The following is a 22,347-nucleotide window of genomic DNA, read 5'->3' as shown; positions in this document are numbered from 1 at the left end:
GAGTGAGGAGACATCAGCCACTTCTGTAGGTGAGGGGAGAAGAGACAACCGATTGCCAGGTCTGCAGTGCCATCTATGGTAACACCATCTGCATCTGCGTTGACGGCCACAGGTCCCAAATCAAACTCGGGTTCTATCAGGGCAACAAAACGGACATGCCGCTGATGACTGTATAGAGAGCGGTAAGCTTATAGCTGGTTAACATGATACCTGCACCCAGAGGTTTGTATACACAAGGGCTTCTTAATCAATAATATTGAAATGATTCACAGCCCAACATTGTACTCCATTTGCATCAAAATAAGCCTTGCATATCTGTTTTCACCGCTGTTTGAATAAGCCAATGTATGTGCTGCTGAAATATTCTCCAATAAGAATTTAATTGCTGTTTCATGGGTGACCACATCCTTTGCTGGTTAGGAGAGATCAAGACCTTGAAGAGTCTCGAGACCTCTCTTGGTATATCTAGTCAGGAGTTGGCGTGGAGTATGTCCTGTAAAAGTGGAAAGGTTAATGAAGATACACAAGAAATTCTGCAGATGCTGGAATCTGGAGCAATACACAAAATATGCTGGAGGAACTCAGCAGGTCACGCAGCATCCACGGAGGGAAATAAACAGTCGACATTTCGGGCCGAGACCCTTCATCAGGACTGGAAAGGAAGACGGCAGAAGCCAGAATAAGAAGGTGGGGAGGGGGAGGAGCACACGCAGACAGGGGATAGGTGTTCAGGTGAGGGGGGGGGGAGAAGGTAGGTGGGTGGGGGAGGTGGAGATGTAATAAGATGAGAGGTGACAGGTAGAAGAGGAAAAGGGCTGAAGAAGGAGGAATCCAGTAGGAGAGGGCAGTGGACCATGGAATAAAGGATGGGGGAGGGGAGGAAGGAGATGGGCAGGTCATCAAGGCAGGGGAAGGGAGCCACGGGAATAAGGGAAGACCGGGGGGGGGGGGGGGGGGAGAGAAAAGAGGGGGAGGGGTTACATAAAGTTAGAGAAATCGATGTTGAGGCCTTCAAGATGTGAAAAGGGGAGGTGGGGTGGTGATAAGGAGATGCTGATGGGCAGGTGCAGGGGAGGTGGAGGGGGGGGGGGGGGAGAGAAGAGCAGATCCACCGGGGGATGGGTAAAAAGGTAGGAGAGACCACAGAGATAGAGAGAGACCACAGAGATAGAGAGAGGGGGAAGATGCAGACATATCAGTGATAGTGTGGGAGGGAGAAGTTGCATAACTGGCAACAGGAAGACGCAGTTATATCAGAGAGTGTGGGAGGGGGAGGCATCTTTGCTGTTGCTAGTCACTTCAACTCCCCCTCCCACACTATCACTGATATGTCAGTCCTTGACCTCCTCCACTGCCAGGAGAATTCCAAGTACAAACTGGAGGAACAGCACCTTATTTTCCGTCTTGGAACCTTGCAGCCTAACAGAATGAACATTGAATTCTCCCACTTTAGGTTAAACCCCCCACCATGCTTCTTCTCTTCCCTCTCCAAGCCTGTTGTTTTTCCTCACTTACCTTTGACCCATCCTCTGGTGGATCTACTCTCCCCTCCTCCCCAGCACCTGCCTATCACCACCTTGTGTCCACCCTGCCTCCCCTCTTTTGTCCACCTATCACTGCTCTGCTTTTCCCTCCTATATATTGGGCTTCCCCTTTTCCTATCTTCAGTCCCGAAGAAGGATCCTGACCAGAACCATTGACTGCCTGCCTTTCTCCACAGATGCTGCCTGGCCTGCTGAGTTCCTCCAGCATCATTGTTTTTCATCTAGATTCCAGCATCTGCAGTTCTTAGTTTCTCTTGAGGCCATCAGATTGGAGACTCCCAGGTGGAATACGAGGTGTTGTTCCTCCAACCTACTGCCACATTGAGGCCAGATGTAGAGGTGGCCATGGATAGACATGTCAGTATGGGAGTGGGATGTGGAATTGAAGTGGGTGGCCACCAGGAGATCCTGGCTGTTGTGGCAGATGGAGCGAAGGTGCCCGACAAAGTGATCACCCAATCTGCATCGGGTCTCATCGATGTACAGGAGGCCACACAAGGAGCATCAGACTCACAGGTGAAGCACTGCCTCACCTGGAAGGATTGTCTGGGACCCTGAATGGTGGTGAGGGAGGAGGTGTAGGGGCAGGTACAGCACTTGGTGCGGTTTCTGGCATAAGTGCCGGGGTGTGGGTTTAATCAGTGGACAAGGGAGTTGCGGAGAGCAGCCCCTTCAGAAAGTGGAGAGAGGGGGTGAGGGGAAAGATGTGCCTGGTGGTAGGATCCCATTGGAGGTGGCAGAAGTTGCAGAGAATGGTGTGTTGGATGTGGAGGCTCGTGGGGTGGTAGATGAGGACAAGGGGGACCATTGTGTCTGGGGGGGGGGGGGGAGGGGGTGAGGGCAGGCGTGCGGGAAGTGGAGATACGGGTGAGGGTAGGATTGATGGTGATGGAAGGGAAACCCCAGTCACTGAAAAAGGAGCATATTCTGTTAATCGCAAATAATCATTAACACAAAGGGCAACCCAACTACCCAGCTAGAAATATGCTGCTAATGTAACAAGTTTTTTTTAAAACAAATCCAGTTAATATATTCAACAATATTGCTAGACTGAGGATGATAAGCAATGTGACATCTGATTGATACCAAACAGATTAATACTGTATTGCATGACTAACTGTAAAGTGGGTGCCCTGATCATAATTGAGAAAACTTGGGGTACAGTTATTCTCAGTGGATTTACTGGACACATACAAAGGGGAAACATTAGCGTTCCTTTCCCCTTGTTGGTAGGGTGGTAACACTTTAAAGGATCGTTGTTTTGGTAAATTTGTACCAGAAACAGTGCAGATTTTGGGTTCTGATTTTATGCAAAAGTTCTCCCTTTCCATTGATCCTGTGAATTGTATGTAACAAATTCAGCACCCACAACATTATACTCATGATATTTACTAGTTCTCATCATGATCACATTTTGGGTTGAGTTTACCCAACTTACTCCTCATCCCAAAAACTGTTGCAGAAATGTTGTCATGTTTTTGCTGCACAAAAGCATGATTGTGGTAAGATGCACAGACAAGTTATTGTTGAAGGACCAGACCTCAAATGAGATAGTATTCCCAAGGGAAGCAGAGCCAGTTCATTACACCAGGGAGTCCTTCACCCACATTGTTTTACTAATTACTCACCTGTCTGTAAACCTGACTGATCTTGGTGTTTAACTATTGACCATCACCAACTTTATCAGTTGGTGACTCCCGCTGTTGCTACCAGCCCTGTGACTGTGATAAAACAAAGTCCCCAGAACAACTACTTTACTGTTCTGGACAATGATAAAGGATTTTGGTCTATACTCTTTACTCCACAGTGACATTATAATTTTTTTTTAATCATATTCCAGGGTCAGCAATAAACCTGACTTGTTATATCACAGGGTTTTCACAATTCTCCCTCATCTTTCATCAATGTTTAGCTAAGGGGACTGAAAGATTTTTCTTGTCCTGATTGTTTGATTCAGTTTGTAGATGACTTCCCACTATAGACCAATAATGAGGAGGAACATTTGACCTCATTCAGTGAGTTGTTTCAGTTACTCCACTCCTTGGGATTAAAAGTTGACCCTAAAAAGGCTCAAATTATGAAATCACACGTTGCCTATTTAGGGATTACACTGACACAAGGAAAGCACGAAATAGAACAGAAACATGGGGATGTTATTGCTAAATTACCTCTTCCTGTTGATGTTTCTTCCCTCCGCTCATGTTTGGGGTTAGTTGGTTATTGTTGAAACCACATTGATGGCTTTGCAATGAAGGCAGCCCTGTCCTTTGCACTACTTGGCTTTGGACCACTGAACGTAGTTAGGCCATTATTGATCTTAAACGTACTTTGGCTAAGCCCCTGCCCTTTGGGTCCCGAATCAATAATGGCCTTTTCCTATGGAAATAGCCGTGACTGACCATACAGTGTCTGCTGTGTTATCAGAAGAATGAGATGGTTGTCTAGGTCCTGGAGTACATTGTTTGACACCAGCTGAACAAAGCTTCACTGAGAGAAACATCTACTGGCTGTCTTCTGGGAAGTTCAACATCTTACTGACATTTCGGTGTTAACTCCCTTACCATATTAACAGGACATACACCTATCCAGATGTTGTCAGATGGTCAGATTAAAGATGGTTTGGTTAGTCAGTCAGCCAGCCAGCCAGCCCCATCTACAGGGATGAGGTATCTCTGTAAAGCACATTCATACTCCTACATTTTAGCTGACAGTTTGATTATTGGCAGTGAGCCACACGAGGTTTCTATTGTTGCTAATACATCCTCTTTGGGACCTTTTTTAACCCTGGAGAGGAGAACAGAATTACACATTCTGCATCCCTCAGAACTTTTGGTTTGTCTGTGGATGAGGACAGAATTTGAATGGTTGTGGCACTTACACCGAGAATCAGGAGAGGAAGCAGATCACTGATTTCACCCCTAAACTACCTTGCGCCATGAGTACACTGAACTTGCTGCTGCGGCTTGTGTTGTGACTCACCCTGATGTTTTCCCACCATCTGCTGATACTTATTCTGACAGTATGTAAGTGTGTAAAAGTCTTACTGATTATCTGCCACTACTGGAGGTGATGGGCGTTTGTCTCTGATGGCAAACCACTTTCCTCAGCTCCCCGAAATACATTTTCGAAAATGCTCAAGGTCGACGATATGGTGTTGTTCAAGTTAAAGCACATGGTCAAGGCACCCACTGCTGGAAATATTTGGGCTGATGCATTGGCTAAATTGGGTGTTTGAACAGGTCAGTCCTGAACTGAATTAATGCATGCTGTTACCATTAATCAAACCAACATTGATGACCTTGTTCAGGTGCAACAACGAGATAAAGATTTAAAGCTTTTCCAACAAGGTACCACTCCAGATGCCTACCTGTGGTGGATGTTTTCACTAAATGGGTTGAAGCTTTTCCTGCTAAAACAAACACAGCTAAAGTTACAGCACAGATTTAGGTTGCCCAGATCTTTACTTGTCGGGGTTCTCCCGGTGATAATTGTTTCTCTCAAAAATTCTCTCTCTGCTTGAGCCTGAAATTGACTTGTGTAATATTCATTTCTCCCTTAATTTTCTCTTGCTCCCACCAAGATTTATACTTTAAATTCTCATCCCAACTTTCTTCTGCTTACTTGTTGCCGTAGTTTCCTGTTTTGGTCCTCTAACTTCTAAATTCTCAAAATGCACCATGCAACTGCGATTGATTTGTGTAATTCTTTGACCTCTACCACCTCATTGGGTTGAGCTCTCAGAGCATGTCCCCGTGAATCCCGTCCATGACGGGTCTTCCTAACTAAACTTTCTACCCACTTGGGTCATTTTTTAAATAGTCTCACAGAACTATCTGCCACAATCCCTTGGCTTTCATCATTACCTGGAGCTTCTAGTCGTAACACAGCCACCTAGCTGTAACACAGCTATTCAGTGCCATAGGTCATAATGCAACCACTGGCTGGGCAGCCACAGTACAACAATTTAGTACTAAATTTAGATGACTTTTATAAGTGGTTCAACTCGCAACATAAATAGAACTGCCTCTTAGAGCCCACCCAGGGATGCCAAATAAATGCAGTACATGATAAAACACACAATGACTCTGCCTACCAACTATACTCCTTTATTAATCACAATTCGTTCAAACTACTCAAAGATTCACCACAGTTTCAAATAATTACTCAGCTCTTTGGTTTCACAACTTTCAATTAGTCAGATGTTACCTGCTCTTGATGAAACTGGCCAGGATTCAATAAAGCGACTTCTTTGAGTCGCTGACTTAGCATCTTCTGCAACTGTTGGTCTCTGAAGTCACTACTGCTGACCATCTCGTAAGGCACCTTTTTACACATTTCTTCCAAATATTGATTAGTTCTTTATTGCTGTTTACATAGCTGTAATTCCAATCCTTATCCATACAAATATGCATTTAACTTCAAATTCATGCTGGCACCATCCTACAATTCCTAATCACTACTAGAGTTTATTTGACCTTTTGTAATCTATCAAATGACCCTTTTCCACAAGATGCCAGTTCCCAAAACACCGTTATCTGCTTGTTCTGTCCTTCAGAGAGCTCACAGTAGGATGTTTACAATGGGACAGTTCACAGGGCTGTAGGAATGTCTCAGCTATGTTCTCAGTTGAGACTGACCAGGTATCGATTACATGACTTTCCTTCACGGTATCTTTGTTCTGTGGTTGCCAACATCTCTTCCTATCCTCCCAAAGCCTGATGGGATACTTGACATTCTTCTGGCTGTTACACTCAGTGACCAAAAGGAGAAACGTTGAACCTTAAGCATGAAACCAAGAAATGCTGAACCGATCAATTGGCAACCAAGTGGGTGATAGGGATCAATGGCTACAAATTCCAGGTCTTTTTTTCCCCCACCCAGTAATTCCCATCTTCCTCCTGTATGGGAAATTGTTCCTGAAGCAACAGTTCTTATTGTAGATCTGCAGTTACTCTAACCAATGATATCAATTTACTACTATTGTGGTGCAAGGCAGAAATTTATGCCGACTTCTGACTGGCAAGTCATTAGATTTGTTTTTTTATTAAAGAAAAGCTGCCTCATACTCCATATTTCAATTTTACAGGCTGTACAGGATGATAATTCCTCACTTTAACTTTGGGGCAATTCTAACATTAGCGAATCACATCAAATACTACCAGAGTTACACAGCACAGAAATGGCTCCATTTGATTGGCAAGCTGTCAGCATTATAACGAGAATGCACAAATCAAAAGAAAGTCACCCAAAATAAAATCTCTCAACATAACAGTTAATGGTCATTTTGGCCAGCATGGACCAGTTAGGCCGAAGAGCCTATTTCTGCACTGTGTAACTCTACGAGTTAAGCATTATCACAATCTGGGTGATGCCTGGGGTCAACTATCAGAAATTTCTTTCAAAATCCTGACCTCAGCACACCCTACTAGATCTGCATGTTACTTCCTAGACCAGCCTTTCCTCAGCCCATGTGTACATTTGCCAGCCCTCGCTAAGTAAATGTCCTTTGGCTCTTCAAGCTCAGTCACAAGCAAAAATATCATTCCCAACATTGAGGACACTCAGGAACCAAGGACCCACAACTCTCTGGTGGATTCCTGCGATTTACATTACCTTCATTTCTAGATAAGAGTCCAAAAGACAAAATAATTTAAAAAAAACACAAAATGATAAGTACACAAGTCTAGCAACACACAGAGCACGACTTCCAAGCAACAGCCGCTCATCACAAATGGAGAAGGTTACAGAGAAAAGTTTTTGAGCTGCTGAAAAAGAGAGGGGGAGGGTGGGGAGAAAAGAAAACAAAAAGGGAAGTGTGACAGGTTGGAAACATTGGAAAAGGAATATGGCCTGAGATGAGAATGGTAAAGAAGGATCTAGTAACAAATGAACAAAATTAACAGTTCCTATCCAAAACATTGGAAGGAGAAATTGTGATTACCGGAAAGCTGTAAAGTGCCCAACTGAAGTTCATCCTACTATGGCTGCAAAGTCAAATCAAGATGCTGCAGATCATGGAAGAGTACAGCACAGGAACAGGCCCTTCAACCCACAACGTCTGCACTAACCATGATAGCAAATTAAACTAAACCTGCCTGCCTGTACATGACCCATGTCCCTCCATTCCCTGCACGTTCATGTGCCTGTCCCAATGCTTCTTAAAAGCCACTATAGTGTCTGCTGCCACTACCACCCCTGGCAGAGTGTTCCAGGCACCAACCACTTTGTGTAACAAAAACCTTGCCCTGCACATCTCCTTTAAACTTTCCCCCTCTCACCTTGAAAAGATGTCTTCTGGTATTTGACATTTTCATTCTAGGAAAAAGACCATTTATGCCTCTCAGAAGTTTATAAAATTACTTCAGATCTCCTTCAGCCTCTGGTGCTCCAGAGAAAACAATTCAAGTTTGTCCAACCTCTCCTTATAGATAATACCCTCTAATCCAGGCAGCATCCTCATAAACCTCTTCTGCACCCTCTCCAAAGCCTCCACATCCTTCCTCTAATAGAGCAACTAGAACTGCACATAATACTCCACATGCAGTCTAAGCAAAGTTTTATACAGCTGCAACATTACCTCCCAACTCAAATGCCCCAACTGATGAAGGCAAGTATGCAGAACTTATTTTTTGGGTAACTTTTGTTGCAACCCAAGATCCCTCTGTACATCAAAGCTCCCAAGGTACTGCCATTAACTGCATACTTTCCCCTTACATTTGTACAGAGTGGTGGGTGTCTGGACTGCGCTGCCAGTGGTGATAGTGGAGGTAAATATGATAGAGGTGTTCAAGAGGCTCTATTGTAGCCACGTGAATATGCAGAGAATGGACGGATATGGACATTGTGTAAGCAGAAGGGATTAGTTTAGTTAGGGATTTCATTGCTAGTTTAATCAGTTCAGCACAACATCGTGGGCCAAAAGGCCTGTTCTTGTGCTGTACTGTTCTACGTTCTATTTGAACTCCCAAATTGCAACACCCCATACTTGCTTCAAATCTTGCCGAAAAAGATTTGAAAATCCCAAGAAGGATAAAGGAACTGACGACATTGTGGCCAAGTTTGCAGATGATACCAAGATAGGTGGAGTGATAGGAAGTGTCACAGAGGCAGAGTGTCTGCAGGACTTGGACAGATTGGGAGAGTGGGCAAAGAAGTAAGACAAGATATCTCTATAAGTCACATGTATATCGAAACATACAGTGAAATACATCATTTTGCGTAGTGTTCTGGGGGCAGCCCGCAAGTGTCGCCACGCTTCCAGTGCCGACAATGGCAGATGGAATACAGGGTAAGGAAGAGTGGAGTTATGTACTTTGGTTGAAAGACTATTTTCTAAACGAGGAGAGAATTCAGAAATCAGAGGTGCAAAGGGACTTATTCCCTCAAGTTTAACTTACAGGTTGAGTCAGTAGTAAATTTTAAATTTTTTAAATTTTATTTACAGCGTGGTAACAGGCCGTTCTGGCCCAACTAGTCCGCACCGCCCATTTTAAACCCAATTAACCTATCCATAAGTCTTTGCAATGTGGGAGGAAACCGGAGCACCCGGAGGAAACCCACGCAGACACGGGAGAACATACAAACTCCTTACAGACAGTGACAGGAATCAAACCCCAATCGCTGGCACTGTAATAGTGTGGCGCTAACCACTACGCTACCATGCTGCCCCTGTAAAGGAAGGCAAATACAATGTTTGCATTCACTTTGAGAGGACGAGAATATAAAAGCAAGGATATAATGCTGAGACTTTACAAGGCATTGCTCAGACCACATTTGGAATATTGAGAGAAACTTTGGGCCCCATATCTGAGGAAACATTCACTGGCCTTGGAGAGGATCCAGAAGGTGGTCACAAGAATGATCCCAGGAATGAAAGGCTTAGCCTATGAGGAGTTTTCAATGTTCCTGGGCCTGAACTCAATGGAGTTCAGAAGGATAAGGGGGAGGGGAATCTCACTGAAACCCAGCGAATACTGAAAGACCTGGACAGAATAAACGTGGAGAGGATATTTCCATTAGAGTCTAGGATCTGAGAGTACAGCCTCAGAATGAAATGGAATCCCTTCAGAATTGAGATGAGGAAGAATTTCTTCAGCCACAGGATGGTGGATCGGTGGAATTCGTTGCCGTGGAGGACCACAGAGGCCAAGTCTGTATTTAAGGCACAGATTAGCAGGTTCTTGATTGTTAAGGGGTGTAAGGGTCAGAGGGGAGAAGGCAGGAGAATTGGGGGGGGGGGGGGGGGTCAAAAAAAAATCAGAGCAGACTGGATGGGCTGAATGGCCTGCTTCTGTTCCTATATCTGATGGCCTAGAAATAGTCAGAAGTCAGGCAGCCACCGTGGAGAGAGAATCAGAGTCAACCATGAAAATACCTCATTGAGGCACTACCTTGACCTTCTGCCGTCAATATCGTCAGCGGCCCCCCGACCTGCTACCGTAAAGGCGAGGGCGGCCGCCAAGTGTCGCGAAGTGCAGCGTTTCCATGGCGGGCCGCTGGCCGCTGCTGCTGCTCCTGCTCCTGGCCTCGGTGCGCGGCCAGCGGGAGGCCGGGGTGTTCGGGCCGGCGTCGGCGCTCTCCGAGTTCCAGTTCGGGACGACGGCGGCGGCGGCTCCGGCGGACGGGCGGGCGGACGGCGAGCTGCCGCTGCTGCTGTGGTGGAGCGGGCAGCTCTTCCCGCACTTCCCGCGCCGCAGCCGACGCATCGAGTGCGCGGCGGGCTCCTGCCTCAGCACCCGGCGCCGCGCCGCCCGCCGCCGCGCCGCCGCCCTCATCTTCTACGGCACCGACTTCCGAGCGTACGAGGCGCCGCTGCCGCGCCCGGCCCGCCAGGCCTGGGCCCTCTTCCACGAGGAGTCGCCCATGAACAACTACCTGCTGTCGCACGCCGCCGGCATCCGCCTCTTCAACTACACGGCCACCTTCCGCCGACACTCGCACTACCCGCTCGCCCTGCAGTGGCTGCCCGGCCTCGGCTACCTGCGGCGCCCGCCGCTGCCCCTCGCCCACAAGCGCCAGCTCCGCCGCCACGGCCGCGCCGCCGTCCTCTACCTGCAGTCCCACTGCCAGGTGGCCTCCGACCGCGACCGCTACGTCCGCCGCCTCATGGAGCACCTGGAGGTAGGCGGGGCCCGTATGTTAATGAAAGGGGCGGGGCCCGTATGCTAATTAATGGTTGTTAATAAGGGGAGGGCAGGTGTGATAAGGGGGAGGGTCCCGTATGCTAATTAGAATAGTTATGTTAACAAGGTGAGGGGCAGGTATGATAATTAAGGGGGAGGGTCCCGTTTGCTAATTGGAATGGTTATATTAACAAGGGGAGGGGCAGGTATAATAATTAAAGGGGGGGTCCTGTATGCTAATTAGAATGGTTATGTTGATAAGGGGAGTGGCAGGTATGATAATTAGGGGGGTCCCATATGCTAGTTAGAATGGTTATGTTAATAAGGGGCGGGGCAGGTATGATAATTAAAGGGGGGTCCTGTATGCTAATTAGAATGCTTATGTTAAGAAGGGGCAGGGCAGGTATGATAATTAAAGGGGGGTCCTGTATGCTAATTAGAATGCTTATGTTAATAAGGGGAGGGGCAGGTATGATAATTAAAGGGGGGTCCTGTATGCTAATTAGAATGCTTATGTTAATAAGGGGAGGGGCAGGTATGATAATTAAGGGGGTCCCATATGCTAATTAGAATGGTTATGTTAATAAGGGGTGGGGCAGGTATGATAATTAAAGGGGGGTCCTGTATGCTAATTAAAATGCTTATGTTAATAAGGGGAGGGGCAGGTATAATAATTAAAGGGGGGGTCCTGTATGCTAATTAGAATGGTTATGTTGATAAGGGGAGTGGCAGGTATGATAATTAGGGGGGTCCCATATGCTAGTTAGAATGGTTATGTTAATAAGGGGCGGGGCAGGTATGATAATTAAAGGGGGGTCCTGTATGCTAATTAGAATGCTGATGTTAATAAGGGGAGGGGCAGGTATGATAATTAAAGGGGGGGTCCTGTATGCTAATTAGAATGGTTATGTTGATAAGGGGAGTGGCAGGTATGATAATTAGGGGGTGTCCCATATGCTAATTAGAATGGTTATGTTAATAAGGGGCGGGGCAGGTATGATAATTAAAGGGGGGGTCCTGTATGCTAATTAGAATGCTTATGTTAATAAGGGGTGGGGCAGGTATGATAATTAAAGGGGGGGGTCCTGTATGCTAATTAGAATGCTTATGTTAATAAGGGGAGGGGCAGGTATGATAATTAAAGGGGGGTCCTGTATGCTAATTAGAATGCTTATGTTAATAAGGGGAGTGGCAGGTATGATAATTAGGGGGGGTCCCATATGCTAATTAGAATGGTTATGTTAATAAGGGGCGGGGCAGGTATGATAATTAAGGGGGAGGGTCCCGTTTGCTAATTGGAATGGTTATGTTAACAAGGGGAGGGGCAGGTATAATAATTAGAATGGTTATGTGGATAAGGGGAGGGGCAGGTATGATAATTAAAGGGGGGTCCTGTATGCTAATTAAAATGCTTATGTTAATAAGGGGAGGGGCAGGTATGATAATTAAAGGGGGTCCTGTATGCTAATTAGAATGCTTATATTAATAAGGGGAGGGGCAGGTATGATAATTAAGGGGGGTCCCATATGCTAATTAGAATGGTTATGTTAATAAGGGGTGGGGCAGGTATGATAATTAAATGGGGGGGTCCTGTATGCTAATTAGAATGCTTATGTTACTAAGGGGAGGGGCAGGTATGATAATTAAAGGGGGGGTCCTGTATGCTAATTAGAATGGTTATGTTGATAAGGGGAGTGGCAGGTATGATAATTAGGGGGTGTCCCATATGCTAATTAGAATGGTTATGTTAATAAGGGGAGGGGCATGTATAATAATTAAAAGACATGTTGGACTAATCAGAGGATGGGTTATGTTAAGGATGAAGGGGCATGTATGATAATCAGGGGTGGGTCTTCAGGCTAATGAGAGGAGGGGCCAACATGTTAATAGAGGGACAGGTATGCATGCTAATTACAGGGGTGGTAACCACCACTGATGAGGGAAGGGACATAAATATTAATTACAGGGGTGGGGCCCACAGGCTAATGAGAGTGGTTATGTTAATAGAGGGAGGGTGGCACATGTTAATTACAAGGGCAGGGGTATGAGAGGAGGGGTTATTTAATAGGGGAAGGGAGCTTTGCAAGTGGGGGACCTACAGGCTAATTATGTAAAATAGGGGAGGGGCATTTGTGATAATTAAAGGAACAGGTAAGGCGAATCGGAGGATGGGTTTTCTTAATGGGGAGGGTCGTGGATGATAATCAAAGGGCAGGCTAATGAGGGGAAGGGCTAGCATGTTAACAGAGGGAGAAGCATCCAATCCGGATGCATCACAGCTTGGTGTGGCAATTGCTCTGCCCAAGACCACAAGAAATTGCAGAGTTATGGACACAGCCCTGTCCATCATGCAAACTAGTCTCCCCTCCATTGACTCCATCTACACTTCCCGCTGCGTTGGGAAAGCAGCTAGCATAATCATGGACCCCTCCCACCCCAGTCATTCTCTCTTTTTCCCTCCCATTGAGCAAAAGATACAAAAGCTTGAGAAGACGTACCACCAAAAGGACAGCTTCTACCCTGCTGTTATAAGACACTTGAACAGACCTCTTGTATGCTAAAAGATGAAGTCTTGATCTCCCACTCTACCTCATCGCAGCCCTTGTACTTTATTTGTTTACCTGTACTGCACCTTCTCTGTAAATGTAACACTATATTCTGCATTCTGTTTTCTTGTCTCTTTTACTATCTCAATGTACTTATGTATGGAATGATCTGTCTAGATGGCATGAAAACAAAAGCTTTTCTCTGTATCTCAGTACATGTGACAATAATAAACTAATTCAATTTTCAGTACATTTATAACAAGGTTTTAGGCTTGTTAATGGCCTGTAAAGGGAAACAGCCTGGGGTAATGTTAAAAAAACTAGGTGGTAATGATGAGTAACAGCATGCTTGGAGTCATAGATTAAGCAGGCTTGAGGTAATCAGGGTGAATTCACTCTCATTTGAAAAACAAGATGTATGTGGCACCCTTCAAATTTCCAAAATTATAACAGATACTCTTTTGTCTATAAAGCACTTTGAGACATCCTGAAGCAATACTTAGGTGCATTTGAAAGCTAGTATTGTAGGAACATATTTGCGTACAGATAGATCCCACAAAGCTATGGGAAAATTGGTATTGGTTGGTATTGGTTTATTATTGTCACTTGTACCAAGGTACAGTGAAAAGCTTGTCTTACAAACCGATCGTACAGGTCAATTCATTACACAGTGCAGTTACATTGAGTTAGTACAGAGTGCATTGAAGTAGTACAGGTAAAAACAATAACAGTACAGAGTAAACTCACAGCTACAGAGAAAGTGCAGTGCAATGAGGTGCAAGGTCACAACAAGATAGATCATGAGGTCATAGTCCATCTCATTGTGTAAGGGAACTGTTCAATAATCTTATCACGGTGGGGTAGAAGCTGTCTTTAACTCTGGTGGTACGTGCCCTCAGGCTCCTACCAGATGGAAGAGGAGAGAAGAGAGAATGACCCCGGTGCATGGGGTCTTTGATTATGCTGGCTGCTACACCAAGACAACGAGAGGTAAAGACAGAGTCCAAAGAGGGGAGGTTGGTGTCCGTGATGCGCTGGGCTGTGTCCACAACTTTCTGCAGCTTCTTGCGGTCCTGGGCAGAGCAGTTGCCATACCAAGCCGTGATACATCCAGACAGGATGCTTTCTATGGTGCATCGGTAAAAGTTGGTGAGAGTCAAAGGGGACAAACCAAATTTCTTTAGCCTCCTGAGGAAGTAGAGGCGCTGGTGAGCTTTCTTGGCCGTGGCATCTACATGATTTGACCAGGACAGGCTGTTGGTGATGTTCACTCCCAGGAACTTGAAGCTCTCAATCCTTTTTTAAGTTGTGATATTTGAGAGGTAGATATCGGCCAGGATATAAGGGGGAAACCTCCTCCCTTTCAAAATAGTCCTGTGAGATGAAGAGCTGATGGGATCTTAGCTTGCCAATTAAATGCACCACACGATAAAACACACCAGACAATTACTTTGCATGACACCAACTTCTTTGTCAATCACGATTGATTCAAACAACTCCAGGATTCACCACGTAGTTTCAAACAAGACTCATTAACTCCTTAGTTTCAGAACTCCTTTAGTTACTTGCACAACTCTTTAGTTTACTTCCACAACCCACAAGCTATCACCCACTCTTGATAAACCTGGCCGGGGTTCGATCTCGGCGAGTCCTTCTCTGAGTCCCTGACTCAGGGTCATCTTCTTCAGTGGTTGGTCTCCGGGATCACTGCTGCTGGTCATCTCGTAAGGCAGCTTTTATACATTTCTTCACACGCCTCCCGTACTTTGCTTAGTTCTTTATTGCCTTAATTCCAATCCTTATCCACATGAGCATGTGCTTCCTTAACTTCTTCAAATAGCTGCTGGTGCCATCCTACAATTATTTTAATTATTTAGTTCTGAAATTACCAGAGTGTTTATTTGAGATTTGTAATCCATCAAATGTCCTTTTCCACAAGATGTGATGTCCCAAACACCCCTACTTGCTTGTTCTGACTTGTGGATAGCTCACAGTGGGATGTTTACAATGGGATAATCCACAGGGCTGTAAAACTGTCTCAGCTATGTTCTCAATTGAGGTTGACCAAGTGTCGATTACATGACCTTCCTCCAGTGTATCCCATTGTTCTCTGGTTCCCAAAATCTCTTCCAAGGCAGCAGAGTATCCTCCCAAAGCCTGGTGGGATACTTGACATCACTCTGGCTGCTAGACTTAGTTGGATATCTGATACAAAAGATGACGTCCAACAGAAATTTCAACCTACATATTATTCTTAAGTCCCAACTGAGCCATAATTGGCACATAGACCAGAAGCAGGCCATACAGCCGTCAATTTATGTTGTCATTTACCCTTCACCTGGGTAACCATTTCTAGTCACGTTTATAGCCGTAAGAATTCACGTAACTTAACCATCTTTTATTTTAGGAAATGATTTTTCTCTCCTCCCAGCTTGTCCAAGTGTTCAATGCTGTTGTTGAAATTCAGTGCTGTAGGTAGAGGAGCCTGGCACAACTTTACTGACAACATGGTGTTCAGTCAGCATATATGGTGTGATAAATTACATATTTAATCAGAAACAACAACACTCAGCAGCTGTATATGTTCTCAACTGGATCTAAAAGAATTTCAGCCACCCGTGACTGAACGGTGGATTGCATCTTTAAAGAGAAGGAAGTTCTGGCACCCGATTTAAGAACATGATGTTGCTGAAATCCCAAATCACGAGATTAAAGCTGTCTGAGATTTGTATATCACCAAGTGGTATGCAAAGGTACCTAGGAAAATAACATGCTGCAGAGTTCTGCCAGAAGCATTTTGTGATGAAGCAAAGCACCAAGAGAGTGTTCTTTTCGTCTGCCAGCTTCAACTGATAACAATCTTGGTTCAGTCCTTTATTCCTTTGGCTATGAATAAATGGAAAACTTCAGTTTCCCATATTACAAGAAAGGTGTAAGAATTTCTGACCCAATTTCAAAATACTTTTAGCTCTGAAATAAAAGCAGAAAATGCTAGAAGTAATCAGCAGGTCTGGCTGCATTTTTGGGAAGAGAGAAAAAGTTAATGTTTTAGGTCGAAGACTTAATTAGTCTAACGTGGCTGCTTGAGAATTGCTGGACAGCTTACACTTCATGTGTTGCTATATAGTTTACATGTTGCTGTTCTAAGAAACATACAGGTCCTCAGGTTACAAACAGAGTTGGACAACAGAGGCTGGAGCAGCAGAGGCTGAGGGGAAACCTGATAGAAGTTTATAAGATTATGAGAGGCATTGATAGACAGTCGGTATCTTTTTCCCAGGGTCAAAGTGTCTAATGCTAAAGGACACGCCCTTAAGGTGAGATAGGGAAAGTTCAAAGGAGATGTAAGGGAGCTGGAGTAGCACTCTTAATTAAGAATGAGAGAGAGACGATATAAGATCTAAGGAGCAGAATGTTGAGTCCATCTGGGTCGAGATTAGGAATAGTAAAGGGAAAAAAATCACTGGTGGGAGTTGTCTATAGATCACCAAATAATAACATGACAGTGGCACTGGCAATAAACCAGGAAATACTTGATGCATGTAAGAATGGAACGGCAGTTGTCATGGAGGACTTTAACTTCCACGTAGATTGGGCAAATCAAGTTGGTCGAGGCAGGCTTGAGGAGGACTTCATAGAAAGCATTCGTGATAGCATTCTCGAACAGCTTGTTAGTGAACCTGCAAGGGAAAACGCTATCTTAGATCTGGTCCAGGTCAATGAGACAGGTAAAATTAACGATCTTGTACTTACGGATCCTCTTGGAAAGAACGATCACAGTGTGATTGAGTTTTTCATACAAATGGAGGGTGCAGTAGTTTGATCTAAACCCAGTGTATTATGCCTAAACAAGGGAGACTACAATGGGATGAGGGAGGAGTTGGTGAGCGTAGACTGGGAACACAGGCTGTGTGGTGGGATGGTTGAGGAACAGTGGAAGACTTTCAAAGAGATTTTTCATGGTGTTCAACAAAAGTATATTCCAGTTAAAAGCAAGGACAGTAAGGGTGGGGAGAGCCAGCCTTGGATAACGAAGGAAATGAAAGAAAGTATCAAGCTAAAAGCTCATGCATACAAAGTCACCAAGAGTAGTGAGAAATCGGAAGACTGGGAAAACTTTAAAAAGCAACAAAGAACCACTAAGCAAGCAATAAGGAAAGGGAAGGTAGATTATGAAAGTAAACTAGCACAAAATATAAAAACAGATAGTAAAAGTTTCCATAATTATATAAAGCGGAAAAGGGTGGCTAAAGTGAACATAGGTCCCTTGGAAAATGAGAAGGGGGAATTAATATTGGGTAATTTGGAAATAGCAGACGCCTTGAACGACTATTTTGTGTCAGTCTTCATGGTGGAGGACACGTCTAACATGCCAAAGAGAGATGTTATTGGATGCGATGGGAGGTAAGGACCTCGATACAATCACTGTCACTAAAGAGGTAGTGATGAGCAAACTAGTGGACCTAAAGGTAGACAAGTCCCCTGGTCCTGATGGGATGCATCCCAGGGTACTGAAAGAAATGGCGGAAGTTATAGTGGAGGCGTTTGTGATAATTTACTGAAATTCTCTGGACTCTGGACAGATCTCGGTGGATTGGAAGACAGCGGATGTCATGCCGCTGTTTAAAAAAGGATGTAGGCAAAAGGCAGGTCACTATAGGCCAGTTAGCTCAACATCTGTAGTCGGGAAAATGCTTGAAGCTATCATTAAGAAATAGCAGGACATCTGGATAAAAGTGGTTCCATCAGGCAGACACAGCATGGATTCAGGAAGGGCAGGTCCTGTCTGACAAACTTACTGGAGTTCTTTGAGGATATAATGAGCGAAGTGGACAGAGGGAAACACCCGGGTTCAATTCCGGCCGCTGTCTGTAAGGAGTTTGTGCATTCTCCCCGTGACTGTGTGGGTTTCCTCCGGGTGCTCCGGTTTCCTCCCACATTCCAAAGATGTACAGGTTAGGAAGTTGTGGGCGTGCTATGTTGGCACCGGAAGCATGGCGACACTTGCAGGCTGTCCCCAGAACATTCTACGCAAAGATGCATGTCACTGAGTGTTTTGGTGTACATGTGACTAATAAAGAAATCTTATCTTATTTAAAAGACTTATCCATAAGGCTGTTTGTAACTCAGACATTCATAACCTGGAGAGGACCTGTAAATGGGATGGAGTGGGTTCAACAGAATAGTACAGAATCTGTAGAGAGCATTGACCGTACTTCTGGTAGGACTTATATATTTGAATTTGATTTGTGATTGAGGTTTTACGAATATTGGGGTGAAGTGTTAATCAATTTTTAAAAGTTCAATGTAAAATTACATTTCTGCCTTTTTTTTCCTCTTAGATTACATCTGAGGAAATTTCTGGAAAATTTTTGTTTAAATATTGAGTAGGGTTTTAAATTTTATGCAGGATAGAGTCAGGCAAAAAGATGAATCCAGTCCAAGACTAAAATAGAAATGTATTTTGTTTGTTCTTCAAACACGAAGGAAGTGTAGTGAAAAATCATCTCAGCTGGGACTGCTCAGTTTTGCTTTTGCATTCCCTTTTAGAGTATAATGTTCTATCAAGATGAATACAAATTTACTCAAAGAGGTTGATATCTAAAGCAGTATGTTTAAGCAGCAGGGATGAGGAGCGGAGAGAATGAATGGAATCTATACGATTGCTTTGGATTTGTGCAAAGTACAGCTTCCACTTTTGGTAAATTGGTAACTTGGTTTATTATTGTCACGTGTACCGAGGTACATTGAAAAACTTGTCTTGCACACCGTTCATACAGACCAATTCACTACAATAGTGCATTGAGGTAGTACAAGGTAAAACAATAACTGAGTGCAGAATAAAGTGTTACAGTTACAGAGAAAGCACAATGCAGGTAGACAATAAGATACAAGGTCATAATGTGGTACATTGTGAGGTCAGGAGTCCATCTTATCATACTAGGGAACCATTCAATGGTCTTATAACAACAGAATAGAAGCTGTCCTTGAGCCCAGTGGTGTGTGCTTTCAGGCTTTTCTATCTTTTGCCCGATGGGAGAGGGGAGAAGAGAGAATGTCCGGGGTGAGTGGGGTCTTTGATTATGTTGGCTGCTTTACCAGTACAGTGAGAAGTGTCGACAGAGTCCATGGAGGAGTGGGGGGGGGGGGGGGTGCGGGGGGGGAGGGGGCTAATTTCTGTGATGTGCTGAGCTGTGTCTGCAACTCTCTGCAGTTTCTTGCAGTCCCGGGCAGAGCAGTTGCCATTTCAAGCTGTGATGCATCCAGGTAGGATGCTTTCTATGGTGCAGCAATAAGAACTGGTGAGGGTAAGAGGGGACATGCCAAATTTCTTTAGCCTCCTGAGGAAGCTGGTGAGCTTTCTTGGCTGCGGTGTCCACGTGGTTGGATCAGGACGGGTTATTGGTGATCTTCACTCCAAGGAACTTGAAGCTCTTTTACAGCAGGGGGCAGTGTAAGTCCATGGGCACAGTGTGAGAGCTGGTAATAATATCATAGGATTGGATTTAACACTGAATTTCAGTCTGCTGCAGGTAATCAGCATTAAACTGGAAATAATGTTCTCCATTATTGAAGCTATTAGCAGTGTGTAGAGTTTCAGCTGAAATTCAAATTACAATAATAATTAAATATTAAATCTTACAATATTGATACCTTATCAACGCTGAACATGAACCCCATGTTTTCAAATTCCCTGGCACAATTTTAAAGACAGCCAGGGTTGTTACCCCTGATGCCTTGGCAATATTTAACTCTCAGTCAGTATCCCTGGTGGTTATCATATTCCTGTTTGTGGGAGCTGGCTGTGTATAAATTGGCTGCCCCATTTTCTACCACTTTTCTAATTGCTTTGTTAGGAATCTCAATGAGTTAATATCCAAGCATACTTTTAGATGCTAACAGTAATATTGTGTGTAGCTTTGACAGTAACTAAAATTAATTGTTCTAAATTAGCTGCAACATTGGCATACCTTTCCTGCTAAAATGGTGAGCAAGTTGAGTCTGTGATGCAGCTGGGTTAATTGCCACGTTCATGCTGCTTTGCGGTGGCAAGCTGTGTGCTGTCATTTAAATTGCAGCATGACCTCAAATTACCTCAACCTCTCACACAAAAACCACAAGCAGCATTCTTTTTATCCTGTCCTCCTATTAACAGTTTTTTTAAAATGCTAGTAATATCGTGAAGGGCTAGAAGTATTGTCAAGAATGCCTGCCACCCTGGCCATCCCCTTTTCTCTCTTCTACCTCCTGAGCTTGAAAACCTGGACATTCAAACTTAAGAACAGCTTCTTCCCCACTGCTGTCAGACTCTTAAACCAATTACCTCTTTCACACCCCCTTCCCAGTGGTGCTGCCACATTCTCGGACTCTTAGCTCTACCTCTCTCAGTTAATCTTCTATTGTCACTTTAGTATTTTTTTGCACTACTTCAGCTTCTTTGCAGCAATCTGCTGTTTTGTGCTCGTATTTATTTTTACCATGTATTCTGTTTACTCTGAGCTTCATGCGAACAAGGAATTTCATTGCACCCTGGTGTATATGACAATAACCTAATCTATAAATCTGCCTTCGGAGTTTACATCTTTGGCCTGATAAAGTGAACAGCTGCTTTTAAGCCTCTATCAGGATACACTTTGACTGGTATTTCATTTTATTTTCCTCTCTCTTTCATTTATAGATTGACTCCTATGGTCAGTGCCTGCAGAACAAAGAGCTGCCCAGTGAACGGCTTGTGGACACTCTAACAGCTACAACAGAGGATTCAGAGTTCATGGATTTCATTAGCAAGTACAAGTTTCACCTTGCCATGGAGAATGCAATCTGTGACGATTACATGACTGAGAAACTGTGGCGCCCCATGCACTTGGGAGTGGTGCCAATATACCGCGGTTCCCCTGTGGTGCAGGACTGGATGCCTAATTCCCATTCTATAATTCTGATTGATGACTTCAAATCTCCAAAAGACTTGGCGGACTATATCAATTTCCTCGATCAGAATGACGAGGAGTATATGAAGTATCTAGAGTATAAACAGCCAGGTGGCATCACCAACACGCTACTGCTGGAGAGTTTGGAAAAGCGGGAGTGGGGCGTGAATGACATTAGCAAGCCCAACTATTTGAATGGATTTGAATGCTATGTTTGCGATCAGGAGAATATGCGCCTTCGGGCAGAGAAGGCTCATCAAGAGCAGCCAGATAAATTTCCACCACCAGCCCCCAGGATAGCTGCCTATAATCACATGGGGTGCCCAGTTCCAGAGCCCGGATATGGAAGCTTTGATGAGATACCTGACAATGACAGGTAAGTCACCAGCATTCTCTCAGGTGTACAAGGCTTACAAACAGTGTTTCCATGGTTTAATATTCCCTGCACCCTGAGCATGCAGCTAAAGTTACATTTGAAAATGGCAACTCCCTCCCACTGTGTATCCTGTATATAATATTAAATCTGCATTTTGGTGAGCAGTAACCATGTTATGGAGGTTAAGCATATTGCTGCATTCTGGGTGGTAAGACAGAGGTGGCAGCCACAATGCATCATTCACCTATTTTATTGAGTGATTTGATTCTATATTCAAATAGAACATTCAAGTTCAAAACATACAACCTTACAAACTGCACCTCTTTTCAGTTACTTTATGGCTTGCAAAAGTCCCAGAATGTCATGCAGGAAGCTTACATAGACTTCTGGCTGAAAGTGCAAAAGCCACTGTATTTGGTTAAGGGCAGTCACATGTAGGGCCCCTAAAGCCTGCTCAGAGTCTCCTTGCCAAGACTGAGTGGTCCTGAGACAGCCCAAACCAGTGCACAGGGTGCCCAGCACTGAGGAGCTCAGGCAAATCATGGCAATGAGTAGCCTATCCGATTGTGGATACAGGAAGATAAGAACCCTCCTGTTGCTGATGCCTGTTTCTGTGCTAGATATTCTTATGTAATTCAGTAAAAGTAAATATGTCAGGTCTCTCCATGGATGCTGACTGAACTGCAGTGTATTCAGCATCAATCAGCTAAGAGCAGTCACAATCTAACCAAATGGCAGAGCATGTTCAAGAGACTGAGCAGCCTATTCCTGCTTCTAATTTGTGTGTTTGTACTGACTGCTTTAACTCTTTTTCGAGCTCTTCCTATTTGT

At 44.4% G+C, this 22,347-nt stretch overlaps 1 protein-coding gene across 1 annotated transcript in view; it reads left to right on the top strand.

The window, feature by feature from the left end:
• Positions 1–6,631: 6,631 nt before the first annotated feature.
• The window catches only part of fut11 (fucosyltransferase 11 (alpha (1,3) fucosyltransferase)), a 35,548-nt gene continuing 19,832 nt past the window's right edge, over positions 6,632–22,347 (top strand). Inside the window, exons 1-2 of the mRNA XM_052041703.1 lie at positions 6,632–10,664; positions 20,891–21,516. Of these exons, the coding sequence (XP_051897663.1) occupies positions 10,029–10,664; positions 20,891–21,516 (1,262 nt within the window). The 5' untranslated portion in view covers positions 6,632–10,028. The remainder of the gene's footprint in view (positions 10,665–20,890; positions 21,517–22,347) is intronic.

Source organism: Pristis pectinata, chromosome 30 (genome assembly GCF_009764475.1).
Source record: "Pristis pectinata isolate sPriPec2 chromosome 30, sPriPec2.1.pri, whole genome shotgun sequence".
Lineage (NCBI taxonomy): Eukaryota > Metazoa > Chordata > Chondrichthyes > Rhinopristiformes > Pristidae > Pristis > Pristis pectinata.
The sequence above is the reverse complement of the archived record's forward strand: the minus strand, read 5'-3'. Positions and strand labels throughout refer to the sequence as shown.